The 16,061-nt window shown below is 45.9% G+C and overlaps 1 protein-coding gene across 1 annotated transcript in view; it reads right to left on the bottom strand.

Moving 5' to 3' along the window:
* Nucleotides 1-15,821, bottom strand: part of LOC139568184 (Na(+)/H(+) exchange regulatory cofactor NHE-RF2-like) — a 24,745-nt gene extending 8,924 nt beyond the window's left edge. The window contains exons 1-2 of the mRNA XM_071389920.1: nt 15,136-15,821; nt 12,184-12,489 (exon numbers count right to left, since the gene is read on the bottom strand). Of these exons, the coding sequence (XP_071246021.1) occupies nt 12,184-12,489; nt 15,136-15,342 (513 nt within the window). The 5' untranslated portion in view covers nt 15,343-15,821. The remainder of the gene's footprint in view (nt 1-12,183; nt 12,490-15,135) is intronic.
* Nucleotides 15,822-16,061: the final 240 nt, after the last annotated feature.

Below are 16,061 nucleotides of genomic sequence, written 5' to 3'. Positions count from 1 at the left end.
ACAGACAGACAGTGAGTGAAGACCATAACAAACAGACAGTGAGTGAAGACCATAACAGACAGTGAGTGAAGACCATAACAAACAGACAGTGAGTGAAGACCATAACAAACAGACAGTGAGTGAAGACCATGACAGACAGACAGTGAGTGAAGACCATAACAGACAGACAGTGAGTGAAGACCATAACAAACAGACAGTGAGTGAAGACCATAACAGACAGACAGTGAGTGAAGACCATAACAGACAGACAGTGAGTGAAGACCATAACAGACAGACAGTGAGTGAAGACCATAACAAACAGACAGTGAGTGAAGTTGTCAAAAGTAAAATCAGTAGCTATATAGATGTATATGTAAGTTATTAGTTCAACTCTTCAGATCTATTTCACTGAGACCCTACCTACCTACCTACCTACCTACCTACCTACCTACCTACCTACCTACCTACCTACCTACCTACCTACCTACCTACCTACCTCAGGCCCAGGGAAAGGGATGGATGGATCTGCCAGTGGTCTTACCATGTGTCACAAATGTCAACCTATTTCCGATATAGTGCACTACTTTTGACCAGGGCCCTATTCCCTATATAGTGCACTACTTTAGACCAGGGCCTATAAGGTGCCTTTTGGGGACAGGTCTTCAGAGTAGGCAGGCTAAGTGGATATAGCTAAAGCTCTCAGTCAGAACCAATGACTGGACCATAGTCCTATATACAAAATAGAACCTGGTTGTTTTCCCCACACTAAAACAGTTTGCCTTTTTTAAACATATGAAAAATATATATTTTTTCATAATTATATATATTTCAGCAGCTTAGGGGGAGAGAAAAATGCATTAGCCCAAAAATCTATAGTTGATGAGATTATTGAGATAGAGTGAAGGAGGCGTGTGTTGTTGCAGAGACCCGTGTACCTCTCTCCCTCACACGCTAAGACCCCCTCCCCCCCCCACACACACACACACACACCCTTCTCTGTCCCCGTCCTAACCCGTTCTCTCTCGCTGATCCAGAGTTGAAACAGGGATAATGTCATGGTAATGTGATCAGTCTTCTATAAGCGTGACCCAGTACTCTTTGTGGGACTCCACCAGAGTACCTGGAAACACACACACCTACACACATACACAATGTGGATGTGTGTGTCGCTGTCTATCACAGTTCGTGCCATGTCAACAAACCAGAACACCTTGACGACTGGTTGCCATGGCTGACAGGGTGTTTAAGGTAAGTTGGAGTGTTAATGCTCCAGGACATGGGAGGGAGGGAGGGAGGGAGGGAGGGAGGGAGGGGAGGGGGGGGTGGAGAGACTTCTGATGTCTTGGTTGGCCTCTTTATGTCCTCCCTACACCAGCTAAATCCAGAACCATATAGACACTCTATATCTGTCTCTGTCCTAATCAACCAACCAACACACACCAGTCCCAAAACATCTGTCTGGTTCCAACATCAAACTGACCTCAAAGCTCAAAGCCTGTCTATCTCCCTGGAGGGTATTTATTTGGGGGTCAACTGGGGAATATCTCTGAAGTCACAGTTTTCCATGGCAAGGAAGAGGAGGCTGAAGAGGAGGCTGAAGAGGAGGCTGAAGAGGAGGCTGAAGAGGAGGCTAAAGAGGAGGCTAAAGAGGAGGCTGAAGAGGAGGCTGAAGAGGAGGCTGAAGAGGAGGGTGAAGAGGAGGCTGAAGAGGAGGCTGAGTCAGGATTAGATGTGTGATGAGGGTCAGGGTTAAATTAGTTTCCTGCAGCAACAGAATTAGAAGTCTAGATAATGACTGTTGGAGTTGGAGGTGAGAGATCAGCCCGTAATAGATACCAGTAACCAGACCGCCAGATTGATCAGCCCGTAATAGATACCAGTAACCAGACAGTCAGATTGATCAGCTGGTAACCAGACAGTCAGATTGATCAGCCGGTAATAGATACCAGTAACCAGACAGTCAGATTGATCAGCCCGTAATAGATACCAGTAACCAGACAGTCAGATTGATCAGCCGGTAACCAGGCAGTCAGATTGATCAGCCGGTAATAGATACCAGTAACCAGACAGTCCGATTGATCAGCCGGTAATAGATACCAGTAACCAGACAGTCCGATTGATCAGCCGGTAACCAGACAGTCAGATTGATCAACCGGTAATAGATACCAGTAACCAGACAGTCAGATTGATCAGCCGGTAATAGATACCAGTAACCAGACAGTCAGATTGATCAACCGGTAATAGATACCAGTAACCAGACAGTCAGATTGATCAACCGGTAATATATACCAGTAACCAGGCAGTCAGATTGATCAGCCCGTAACCAGACAGCCAGATTGATCAGCCAGTAACCAGACAGTCAGATTGATCAGCCGGTAACCAGACAGTCAGATTGATCAATCGGTAATAGATACCAGTAACCAGACAGCCAGATTGATCAATCGGTAATAGATACCAGTAACCAGACAGCCAGATTGATCAATCGGTAACCAGACAGTCAGATTGATCAGCCGGTAACCAGACAGGCAGATTGATCAATCGGTAACCAGACAGTCAGATTGATCAGCCGGTAACCAGACAGCCAGATTGATCAATCGGTAACCAGACAGTCAGATTGATCAGCCGGTAACCAGACAGCCAGATTGATCAATCGGTAACCAGACAGTCAGATTGATCAGCCGGTAACCAGACAGCCAGATTGATCAATCGGTAATAGATACCAGTAACCAGACAGCCAGATTGATCAATCGGTAATAGATACCAGTAACCAGACAGCCAGATTGATCAATCGGTAATAGATAACAGTAACCAGACAGTCAGATTGATCAGCCGGTAACCAGACAGTCAGATTGATCAACCGGTTATAGACACCAGTAACCAGACAGTCAGATTGATCAGCCGGTAATAGATACCAGTAACCAGACAGTCAGATTGATCAACCGGTAATAGATACCAGACAGCCAGATTGATCAACCAGTAATAGATACCAGTAACCAGACAGTCAGATTAATCAACCGGTAACCAGACAGTCAGATTGATCAGCCCATAATAGATACCAGTAACCAGACAGTCAGATTGATCAACCAGTAATAGATACCAGTAACCAGACAGTCAGATTGATCAGACAATAATAGATACCAGTAACCAGACAGTCAGATTGATCAGCCGGTAATAGATACCGGTAACCAGACAGTCAGATTAATCAACCAGTAACCAGACAGTCAGATTGATCAGCCAGTAATAGATACCAGAAACCAGACAGTCAGATTGATCAACCGGTAACCAGACAGATTGATCAGCCCATAGTAGATATCGGTAACCAGACAGTCAGATTGATCAGCCGGTAATAGCTACCGGTAACCAGACAGCCAGATTGATCAACCGGTAACCAGACAGTCAGATTGATCAGCCGGTAACCAGACAGTCAGATTGATCAGCCGGTAACCAGACAGTCAGATTGATCAGCCAGTAATAGATACCAGAAACCAGACAGTCAGATTGATCAACCGGTAACCAGACAGATTGATCAGCCCATAATAGATATCGGTAACCAGACAGTCAGATTGATCAGCCGGTAATAGCTACCGGTAACCAGACAGCCAGATTGATCAACCGGTAACCAGACAGTCAGATTGATCAGCCGGTAACCAGACAGTCAGATTGATCAGCCAGTACTGGAGCAGAGTGTTCCTATGAAGATAACAGTCTGGTTATGTAATGCAATAAGGGCGTCTGCCAGGATAACACAATATGCTACGGAACAATGCACGCTGTGTGTGGGTGTGTGGGTGTGCTACAGAACAATGCACTTTGACTAGAGTATATCAGTCATCTGTGATAGACGTAACATACGTAACATCACACAATGGAGTTTTATGGAACGACGTACGTGTGTGTGTGTGTGTGTGTGTGTGTGTGTGTGTGTGTGTGTGTGTGTGTGTGTCTGCAGATAAATGAAAAGCATTAGGCATAGAGGTGATGACCATCACATGGTGAACTATTTATAGTTCTAGAAATTAATTTCAACAAATACACTGTCTCTGTAACCCCTCTAACTAAACCATACTGTCTCTGTAACCCCTCTAACTAAACCATACTGTCTCTGTAATCCCTCTAACTAAACCATACTGTCTCTGTAATCCCTCTAACTAAACCATACTGTCTCTGTAATCCCTCTAACTAAACCATACTGTCTCTGTAATCCCTCTAACTAAACCATACTGTCTCTGTAATCCCTCTAACTAAACCATACTGTCTCTGTAACCCCTCTAACTAAACCATACTGTCTCTGTAATCCCTCTAAACCATACTGTCTCTGTAATCCCTCTAACTAAACCATACTGTCTCTGTAATCCCTCTAACTAAACCATACTGTCTCTGTAATCCCTCTAACTAAGCCAACTTCCTACGGGTTTCAATCAGAGCCACATAGCACTTGTAATGTAAAAGTACTTTATGATTGAGTTGAAATCTGCAGCGTTTATCGTGAATATGATCTCATTAACGGTAGTTCAATGGACTCGTCGCCAACATGCCATATACAGTGCATTCGGAAAGTATTCAGACCCCTTGACTTTTTAAAACCTTTTGTTACGTTACAGCCTTATTCTAAAATTCCCTCATCAATCTACACACAATACTCCATTATGACATCACAATACTCCATTATGACAAAGCAAAAACAGGTTCTTATACATTTTTGCAAATTTATAAAAAATAAAAAAACTGAAATATCACATTTACATAAGTATTCAGACCCTTCACTCAGTACTTTTTTGAAGCACCTTCGCAGTGATTACAGCCTTGGGTCTTCTTGGGTATGATGCTACAAGCTTGGCACACCTGTATTTGGGGAGTTTCTCCCATTCTTCTCTGCAGATCCTCTCAAGCTCTGTCAGGTTGGATGGGGAGTGTCACTGCATAGCTATTTTCAGGTCTCTCCAGAGATGTTCGATCAGGTTCAAGTCCGGGCTCTGGCTGGGCCACTCAAGGACATTCAGAGACTTGTCCCGAAGCCACTCCTGCGTTGTCTTGGCTGTGTGCTTAGGGTCGTTGTCCTGTTGGAAGGTGAACCTTCGCCCCAGTCTGAGGTCCTGAGCGCTCTGGAGCAGGTTTTCATCAAGGATCTCTCTGTACTTTGCTAAGTTCATCTTTCCCTCGATCCTGACTAGTCTCCCAGTCCCTGCCGCTGAAAAACATCCCCACAGCATGATGCTGCCACTACCATGCTTCACCTTTGGGATGGTGCCAGGATTCCTCCAGACGTGATGCTTGGCATTCAGGCCAAAGAGTTCAATATTGGTTTCATCAGACCAGAGAATCTTGTTTCTCATGGTCTGAGAGTCTTTAGGTGCCTTTTGGCAAACTCCAAGTGGGCTGTCATGTGCCTTTTACTGAGGAGTGGCTTTCGTCTGGCCACTCTACCATAAAGGCCTGATCGGTGGAGTGCTGCAGAGATGGTTGTCCTTCTGAAAGGTTCTCCCATCTCCACAGAGGAACTCTGGAGCTCTGTCAATTTCGAGTCTCATAGCAAAGGGTCTGAATAATTATGTAAATAAGGTATTTCTGTTTTCGCTTTGTCATTATTGGGTATTGTGTGTAGATAGATTTTTTATTTTTTATTTTATTTATTTCACCTTGATGAGGTAAAACATGAATTGAATCAATTTTAGAATAAGGCTGTAACATAAAACACCTTGAAAAAGTCAATACTTTTATTTTATTTTTATACTTTCCGAATGCACTGTAGATGTGAAGTAGGCCACAGACAGGGGAACATGGATATAGCAACAGTTGTGTCTGTCTGTGCTACCAGTCTGTTAAACAACGCCCTTCCTCCTGCTTCATTTAATCTCAGAGTGTATTGTAGAAGCTACAGTACAGTATGTGTGTCATCTGATAGGGCTGCATCAGTTCACCAGTAGTGACGCAACACCCTTCACACCTCCACAGGTAGGCTACAGGGTGAAGAACATGCAAACAGGAGACAAAAGGGAGAGGATGTGTTCTGAGTGTGTGTGTGTGTGTGTGTGTGTGTGTGTGTGTGTGTGTGTGTGTGTGTGTGTGTGTGTGTGTGTGTGTGTGTGTGTGTGTGTGTGTGTGTGTGTGTGTGTGTGTGTGTGTGTGTGTGTGTGTGTGTGTGGCGACAGAGAATGAGCAAGAAAAGGAGAAAGGGGGGAGAAATATCTGCTCGGCATTCAAAAATGCCTGTAGAATGTTGGGCCACCCACCAGTTTGAATACCTGTACAATGTTGGGCCACCCACCACAGTTTGAATGCCTGTACAATGTTGGGCCACCCACCACAGTTTGAATACCTGTACAATGTTGGGCCACCCACCACAGTTTGAATGCCTGTAGAATGCTGGGCCACCCACCACAGTTTGAATACCTGTACAATGTTGGGCCACCCACCACAGTTTGAATACCTGTAGAATGTTGGGCCACCCACCACAGTTTGAATAGCTGTAGAATGCTGGGCCACCCACCACAGTTTGAATACCTGTAGAATGCTGGGCCAACCACCACAGTTTGAATGCCTGTAGAATGCTGGGCCACCCACCACAGTTTGAATACCTGTAGAATGCTGGGCCCCCCACCACAGTTTGAATACCTGTAGAATGCTGGGCCCCCCACCACAGTTTGAATAGCTGTCGAATGCTGGGCCACCCTCCACAGTTTGAATACCTGTCGAATGTTAGGCCATCCACCACAGTTTGAATACCTGTGGAATGCTGGGCCACCCACCACAGTTTGAATGCCTGTAGAATGCTGGGCCACCCACCACAGTTTGAATGCCTGTAGAATGCTGGGCTACCCACCACAGTTTGAATACCTGTAGAATGCTGGGCCACCCACCACAGTTTGAATACCTGTAGAATGCTGGGCCACCCACCACAGTTTGAATGCCTGTAGAATGCTTGGGCCACCCACCACCATATTCCCTATTTAATGCAACACTTTTGACCGGGGTCCATAGGTTAAAAGTAGTGCACTATATAAGGATTAGTGATGTGTAGTTCGTGAACGATTCCTTCTTTTTGAACGATTATTTTTACTGACTCGAGAGTCATGATTCGTTTTTCTGAGTGACTTGTTCATTTTAGTCTGTCGTTTGACCCGCTTGTGCTGGCTGCAATGAGTCTTTCAGTTGCATGAAAAGCCAGTTTCTGCTTGATCTGGAGGCTCTGTATGGAGGGTGTGACGCAAAAGCGGAGCCCCCAGAGGCACGCAGGGGCCAAATTGAGCTCCACTCCGCATCGATGTTGTAACAATGTGGAGGGCTCCATATATCTTTGCATTGACATGATTGGTTGAAGGTAGGTCGGGGTGGGAGCTCCTGTATAAACGCAAACTCACTTCCTTGACAACTTCCTCCAAAACAGCTCTGCTCAACAGCTCAAGAAGTATGAGTTCCCTGACTTTTGCAGAGTCTGTATCACCGTAAGTGCTGCACGGCCAATGTAGATACTGACCATGCAGCGGCTCTAACACAAGCTCCTTTGGCTCAGCGGCTCGAGTTTATATCTCAGTGCCCGCGAGACGTGCTCCGACCACCAACTGTCTGTCATATTTACGCGCAGGAAAATAGATCATGAGAAGAAACCTACATGTTTAGAACTGAAAAGGTGCTATAATTAATGCAATTAATTGATTATTGAATGTTTTGATGGAAACCGTTTTGCTCAACAAACTCAATGACTAATCTTTCTGGGGAGGCTGCAGTTCGCGAACGACTTTACCACCTTGCCTGGTTACCTAGACTACATGCTCCGGTCCAAACGCTATGCCCCGCCTATGGACGTTACTTCTCCGCAATGAGAAAGTATGTAGCGAAAGACAGAGCCGCGGAAGAGTCGTCAGGCTACTAATCACCCGGCAGTCAAGCAATGCATTCCGCCAAGAGTCGTTCACAATCTAGTCCGGTTTCAAATGTATCAATAAATAATCTTACTTGTATGCCTAGCAATCAACAAATGTACATTGTTTAAAGCACACGTTTACAAATCTCAGCCACAAATGACAGCTCCAATACCCCCCTATGGTGAACTAGAGGATTGTAGAATCATGACTCTTTCGAGTTTTCTATTCGCCGGTAACGGGGCCTGCGGACTCTGAGCATTACTGCCTCAAATGAATGAAATATGAGTTATTTTAATTAAAAGATCTTAGTTAGTAAAAAGAGCCAAACTTCCCATCACTATAACAGGGATCTTTAGTTTGGGGGTTTTCGCGTCCTAAAGGACACCGGTTTGGACCGGAGCCTGACCAGATGATCAAAGGAACAACAAAGCCCTGAGGTTCTAAAGGACATTATGACACCTGAGATCTTTGAAGAAACCCCCCCCTGTATCCTTTCAAATATCTCTGTACATGGACACGAAACCAGTTGTAAATGTATCAGATTGTGATTGGGTTATATTGTCACCTTGGGAACAGAGAGGCTTGAAATAAACAGAGACACAAAGGTATTGAGAGTATTTTTTGCTGACAAGTCAAAAAGGGGTGGTGAGTGATGGGTGCTGTAAGAACAGGTACCACGGAGAGACTGTGTGTACCTGACCTGCTCTAGTCCATGGACAGACTGTGTGTATCTGACCTGCTCTAGTCCATGGACAGACTGTGTGTATCTGACCTGCTCTAGTCCATGGACAGACTGTGTGTATCTGACCTGCTCTGGTCCATGGACAGACTGTGTGTATCTGACCTGCTCTAGTCCATGGACAGACTGTGTGTATCTGACCTGCTCTGGTCCATGGACAGACTGTGTGTATCTGACCTGCTCTAGTCCATGGACAGACTGTGTGTATCTGACCTGCTCTGGTCCATGGACAGACTGTGTGTATCTGACCTGCTCTGGTCCATGGACAGACTGTGTGTATCTGACCTGCTCTGGTCCATGGACAGACTGTGTGTATCTGACCTGCTCTGGTCCATGGACAGACTGTGTGTATCTGACCTGCTCTAGTCCATGGACAGACTGTGTGTATCTGACCTGCTCTAGTCCATGGACAGACTGTGTGTATCTGACCTGCTCTGGTCCATGGACAGACTGTGTGTATCTGACCTGCTCTGGTCCATGGACAGACTGTGTGTATCTGACCTGCTCTGGTCCATGGACAGACTGTGTGTATCTGACCTACTCTGGTCCATGGACAGACTGTGTGTATCTGACCTGCTCTCGTCCATGGACAGACTGTGTGTATCTGACCTGCTCTCGTCCATGGACAGACTGTGTGTATCTGACCTGCTCTGGTCCATGGACAGACTGTGTGTATCTGACCTGCTCTGGTCCATGGACAGACTGTGTGTATCTGACCTGCTCTGGTCCATGGACAGACTGTGTGTATCTGACCTGCTCTGGTCCATGGACAGACTGTGTGTATCTGACCTGCTCTGGTCCATGGACAGACTGTGTGAATGTGACCTGCTCTGGTCCATGGACAGACTGTGTGTATCTGACCTGCTCTGGTCCATGGACAGACTGTGTGTATCTGACCTGCTCTAGTCCATGGACAGACTGTGTGTATCTGACCTGCTCTGGTCCATGGACAGACTGTGTGTATGTGACCTGCTCTAGTCCATGGACAGACTGTGTGTATGTGACCTGCTCTGGTCCATGGACAGACTGTGTGTATCTGACCTGCTCTGGTCCATGGACAGACTGTGTGTATCTGACCTGCTCTGGTCCATGGACAGACTGTGTGTATCTGACCTGCTCTCGTCCATGGACAGACTGTGTGTATCTGACCTGCTCTAGTCCATGGACAGACTGTGTGTATCTGACCTGCTCTAGTCCATGGACAGACTGTGTGTATCTGACCTGCTCTAGTCCATGGACAGACTGTGTGTATCTGACCTGCTCTAGTCCATGGACAGACTTTGTGTATCTGACCTGCTCTAGTCCATGGACAGACTGTGTGTATCTGACCTGCTCTAGTCCATGGACAGACTGTGTGTATGTGACCTGCTCTAGTCCATGGACAGACTGTGTGAATGTGACCTGCTCTAGTCCATTTCTGACGGCTGATCTAATCCCCTCTAACTCTGATCTCTCCTCAACAACACAGGTGTGTTTGACCGCAGAGTGGGAGGTAGAATAAGATAGAGAGAGTGTGTGTGTGTGTGTCTGTGTGTGTGTGTGTGGTTGCAAATAAAAAACACCTTACCAACACAGATAACAGCTATATGCCGGAAGCTCGATTAATCACAAACAATCTCTCTCTCTCTCTCTCTCTCGCCGCTCGTTCATTCACTAGCAGAAATACACAGATTTAAACAGATTCCAATTCAGGCACTGGTCACAGTATGTAAGATTTAAACCAGGTGCCTGTCTGATCCTGATTACCTGACAGGTAAAACAACGCTGTCCTCTTCCCTCCTCTCCTCTCCCCTCCCCTCCTCTCCTCTCCCCTCCTCTCCTCTCCCCTCGCCTCCTCTCATGTCTGTCTGTCTATATTTATCTCAACTGGGTCAGACCAGTTTACCACCTGTTTCTCCAGACCAATTCACTCTCCTCCTCTCAGAGTACACAGTGAATTCCCATATTCATAAAGTGTCTCAAAGTAGGAGTGCTGATCTAAGATCAGTTTCACCTTGTTTTTTGGGGTCTTTTTACCCATTTTTCTCCCCAATTGGTAATTACAGTCTTGTCCCATCGCTGCAACTGCCCTATGAACGAGAGAGAGAGAGAGAGAGAGAGAGAGAGAGAGAGAGAGAGAGAGAGAGAGAGAGAGAGAGAGAGAGAGAGAGAGAGAGAGAGAGAGAGAGAGAGAGAGAGAGAGAGAGAGAGAGAGAGAGAGAGAGAGAGGCGAAGGTCAAGAGCCATGCGTCCTCCGAAACACGACCCTGCAAAGCCGCACTGCTCATTTAACCCGGAAGGCAGCCGCACCAATGTGTCAGAGGAAACATCGTACAACTGGTGACATAAGTCAGCTTGCACGTGCCCTGCCCACCACAAGGAGTTGCTAGAGTGCGATGGGACAAGGAAATCCCGGCCGGCCAAACCCTCCCCTAACCCGGACGACACTGAGCCAATTGTGCGCCGCCTCATGGGTCTCCCGGTCACGGCCGGGTGTGACACAGCCTGGGATCAAACCCGGGCCTGTAGTGATACCTAAAAACCGCTGCGCCACTCGGGAGGTAAGTTTCACCTTTTAGATTATAATGAATAAGACTACATGGACAGGTGGGGACCTGATCTAGGATCAGTTTAGCCTTTTAGATCATAATGAATAAGACTACGTGGACAGGTGGGGACCTGATCTAGGATCAGTTTAGCCTTTTAGATTATAATGAATAAGACTACATGGACAGGTGGGGACCTGATCTAGGATCAGTTTAGCCTTTTAGATCATAATGAATAAGACTACGTGGACAGGTGGGGACCTGATCTAGGATCAGTTTAGCCTTTTAGATTATAATGAATAAGACTACATGGACAGGTGGGGACCTGATCTAGGATCAGTTTAGCCTTTTAGATTATAATGAATAAGACTACGTGGACAGGTGGGGACCTGATCTAGGATCAGTTTAGCCTTTTAGATTATAATGAATAAGACTACGTGGACAGGTGGGGACCTGATCTAGGATCAGTTTAGCCTTTTAGATTATAATGAATAAGACTACATGGACAGGTGGGGACCTGATCCTTGATCAGCACTCCAACTCCTACACACTTTGTGGATACAGACCCTGCAATTCAAGTTAGGAGCTGAACAGCTTAACTGAAAAGGAAGGGTTAACTATTGTAACCCTGGTATAATAGTGAGACAATTTAAAAAAAAACATTTAGCATACACTGTTATCCAAAGTGGTTACAGTAGTGTGTCCATAAATTTGCATGCTGGCTCCCCCCCATGGGAATCAAACCCACAGCCCTGGCGTTGCAAGCACCATGCTCTACCAACTGAGCCACACAGGACCTGCAGTGGACACTCTTGCATCCAGTCCCAAATCGTTCCCTATCCCTTCACCTTGGCCCTAACCCCTCGAGGTTAGTGTGCCTAAAGGTGTTAGTAGGTTGAGCTTCCACCTTACAGATGTGAAAACACTGAAGGGTTGGGGCCAAGCGGAGGGAGGTAACGAACTGGGACCGCCGAGCAGCGCTAGCTTCACTAGAAATGAAATACAACTGTTTTTGTGCTTAGAGAGGGACCAAGTATCCCCACTGAATAGATACCATCTACCCTAACACATCACCTACCCTTTCCTTGGTGCCAATCATCAGGCTTGACATCGGCGATCGTGTATCCATCCTTCTGGGTGAGGCAGAGGTGTGTTTGAGTGCTTTAGTGAGGATGTGTATGGGTGAGGGTGAGAGGACTTCCCCCTGGGCTACAGGGGAGGCTGAGGGGGAGGTGAAGGGGGAGGGCCGGGGAGAGAGATTGCCCATCTCAACGGCGAGGTCCTCTGTGCAGGCCAGCCCGTGACTACGCAGGTAATCATCTGTCTCTTTGTCGATGACCAGCAACCTGGTCCGATGCTCCACTGCTCTGATACGATACACTACCTAGGGGGAAGAGGGTGATAGAGACAGCAACACAATTAGACCCAACCAAATCATGAGAAAACAAAAAGATCATTACTTGACACATTGGAAAGAATTAACAAAAAAAACAGAGCAAACTAGAATGCTATTTGGCCCTAAACAGAGAGTAGACAGTGGCAGAATACCTGACCACCGTGACTGACCCAAACTTAAGCTGTACTTCCTAACCTCCTGCTCAATGTATGACCATATTAGAGACACGTATTTCCCTCAGATTACACAGATCCACAAAGAATTTGAAAACAAACCCGATTCTGATAAACTCCCATTTCTACTGGGTGAAATACCACAGTGTGCCATCACAGCAGCAAGATGTGTGACATGTTGCCACAAGAAAAGGTCAACCAGTGAAGAACAAACACCATTGTAAATACAACCCATATTTATGTTTATTTATTTTCCCTTTTGTACTTTAACCATTTGTACATCGTTACAACACTGTCTATAGACATAATATGACATTTGTAATGTCTTTATTCTTTTGGAACTTCTGTGAGTGTAATGTTTACTGTTCAAGTGTATTGTTTATTTCACTTTTGTATATTATCTACTTCACTTGCTTTGGCAATGTTAACATATGTTTCCCATGCCAATAAAACCCATTGAATTGATTTGAATTGAATTGAGAGAGAGGAAGGGAGAGAGGAGAGATAGAGGGAGATAAAGAGAGAGGGGGAGAGGAGAGATAGAGGGAGATAAAGAGAGAGGGAGGAGGGGAGAGAGGAGAGATAGAGGGAGATAAAGAGAGAGGGAGGAGGGGAGAGAGGAGAGATATAGGGAGATAAAGAGAGAGGGGGGAGAGGAGAGAATATAGATATAGGGAGATAAAGAGAGAGGGGAGAGAGGAGAGATAAAGAGAGAGGGGGAGAGGTGAGATAGAGGGAGATAAAGAGAGAGGGGGGAGAGGAGAGATAGAGGGAGATAAAGAGAGCGAGGAGAGAGGAGAGATAGAGGGAGATAAAGAGAGGGGGGGAGAGGAGAGATAGAGGGAGATAAAGAGAGAGAGGAGAGAGGAGAGATATAGGGAGATAAAGAGAGAGGGGGAGAGGAGAGAGGAGAGATATAGGGAGATAAAGAGAGAGGGGGGAGAGGAGAGAGGAGAGATAGAGGGAGATAAAGAGAGAGGGGGATAAATTATTAACTACTTTCACATTTTTGTTGAACCGTTCATAGTCATGTCAATAAAGCACAAATTGTGAGAGGGAGCGACAGATGGATTAGAGAGAGAAAAACAATGGAGAGGAAAGTAAGGAGAAGAGAGGGAAAGAGATGAAAAGGAGGATGAGAGAAGATATTTTAGATGAGGTGATGAATAATGACAGAGCCAACAGAGGACAAGGAAGAAGGGAGAGAGAGAAACAGAGAGTAATGGGTTAACATGGAGAGTAGGGTTGTCAATTCCAGTTCAATTAAGAAAGTAAACCAAATTTCCAATTCCAAATTTTCCTCATTGAAAAGCATTGAAGAGAATTAGAATTTCAGTGTAGGCTACTTCCTGAATGGGCTGGAATTGAACTGGAATTGACCCCAACCCTGCTGGAGACAGGGGTAGTTAAAGGGTTAAAAGGTGATCCGACCACATCTCGGGCAAATAGCTGTTGGTGTGACAACCTCAACCCAGTTTCAAAGACCTGAGTTTGTTTTTAACACAACTAACACACACAGTCTCAGCTCCACAATACCTTCCATTGATTCCCATGACAATAAGGACCCATTTGACCCAGTTCACTGTCCATCCCTTAAGGCTACGGGAAGTTCGTCTGTAATGTCTTTTTCGTTATGTGTCGGACACCAGGAAATCTAGATGTCACCGTTGACGTCGGCTAAATGGGATCTAATCACATCTAAATCTGAAGTGGGCAAACAGGTAGAAGGTAACCTGTTGTTTGTGGTTCACACGCATACTGTAACACACACACACACACACGCACACACTCAAACGGACACAAACACTCGAGTCGCACTCACACACACACACACACACACACACACACACACACACACACACACACACACACACACACACACACACACACACACACACACACACACACACACACACACACACATATATACACATACACACACACACAGAGAGAGAGACAAAAGAGAGAGAATACCTGACAACTGTGACTGACCAAAAACGAAGGAAAGCTTTGACTATGTACAGACTCAGTGAGCGTAGCCTTGCTATTGAGAAAGGCCGCTGTAGGCAGACCTGGCTCTCAAGAGAAGACAGGCTATGTGCCCAATGCCCACAAAATGAGGTGGAAACTGAGCTGCACTTCCTGCACTTTCTGCCACGAGAAAAGTGGAACAAGTGAAGCACAAACACCATTGTAAATACAACTCATATTTATGTTTGTTTATTTTCCCCTTTGTACTTCAACTATTTACACATCGTTACAACACTGTACATACCCATAATATAACATTTGAAATGTCTCTATTATTTTGAAACTTTCGTGAGTGTAATGTTTACTGTTAATTTCTGATTATTTCACTTTTGTTTATTATCTATTTCACTTGCTTTGGCAATGTATACATATGTTTCCATGCCAATAAAGCCCTTTGAATTGACATTGATTTGAGAGAGAGAGCACTCACTTGATGGTGCGTCTCGTCTTCCACGTTTTCCCCGTTCACTTCCACGACCCGGTCCCCCGCGCGCAGCCCCGAAAGCTCCGCGGACGAACCGGGTACCACTTTCCGTATGAACTGTCCGCCTTTATTCCGCTCGCCGTGAAGGTGAAAGCCGTACCCGCGCGGCCCTTTCGTTAGGAAACAAAGCCGTGGTCTCAGCTCCCACTCCATTCTATAGAATGTCCGTGTGAAAAATCTAGAGTCCGATGAAAATCTGAAGTTCCTCAAACCGGGAACCAGGTTAGGTTCGGCTACCTAGCCCAGGTAGGGCGGGAGTTTCAGTCCGAAGGAACGATCACAGACATCCGCGGCCCAAAACTCCCCTTTCACCATGATGATGCGTATTGGTGTGACTGTGCTGAACACAGACAAAAGTATCCAAACCACAAAGTAAAAGGAAAGAAATATACACGTTGGCTACTCAACAGGAGGAGAGATGTCAATCAATCCGAAATAGCAGCATACAGTCTAACACTAACCTCCAGTCCCCGGGGCTGGAAAAAAGATAACCGGAAAGTTGTTCAACTAGGACACTGTCGTTAGTTAAATTACCGTAGATTACCTCGAGCCTACCCGAGGGTTTATCCAGAAGATCAAAGATTAAGGAATAGCGGCTTCACACACACACAGGCACACACACAGTAGCCTAAATCCCCGTCAGTGTGTGTGTGTGTGTGTGAGAGAGAGAGAGAGAGAGAGAGAGAGAGAGAGAAGGCGATCCTGTCCCACTCCGCGCTACAGTGGCAATGAGGAATAGCAACAGGTGCCTCTGCGTTCCGTTCTGTTCGCACCTGTACAGCGCGACTCACTCCGCTGTAAAAACACTCCTGGGAGAAATATGATGATACATTGCCCATATAGGCTAAAAGAGATCCATGAAGCGCTTATAT

The sequence above is a fragment of the Salvelinus alpinus genome, chromosome 2 (assembly GCF_045679555.1).
Source record: "Salvelinus alpinus chromosome 2, SLU_Salpinus.1, whole genome shotgun sequence".
Lineage (NCBI taxonomy): Eukaryota > Metazoa > Chordata > Actinopteri > Salmoniformes > Salmonidae > Salvelinus > Salvelinus alpinus.
This window is presented reverse-complemented; position numbering and strand designations above follow the sequence as displayed.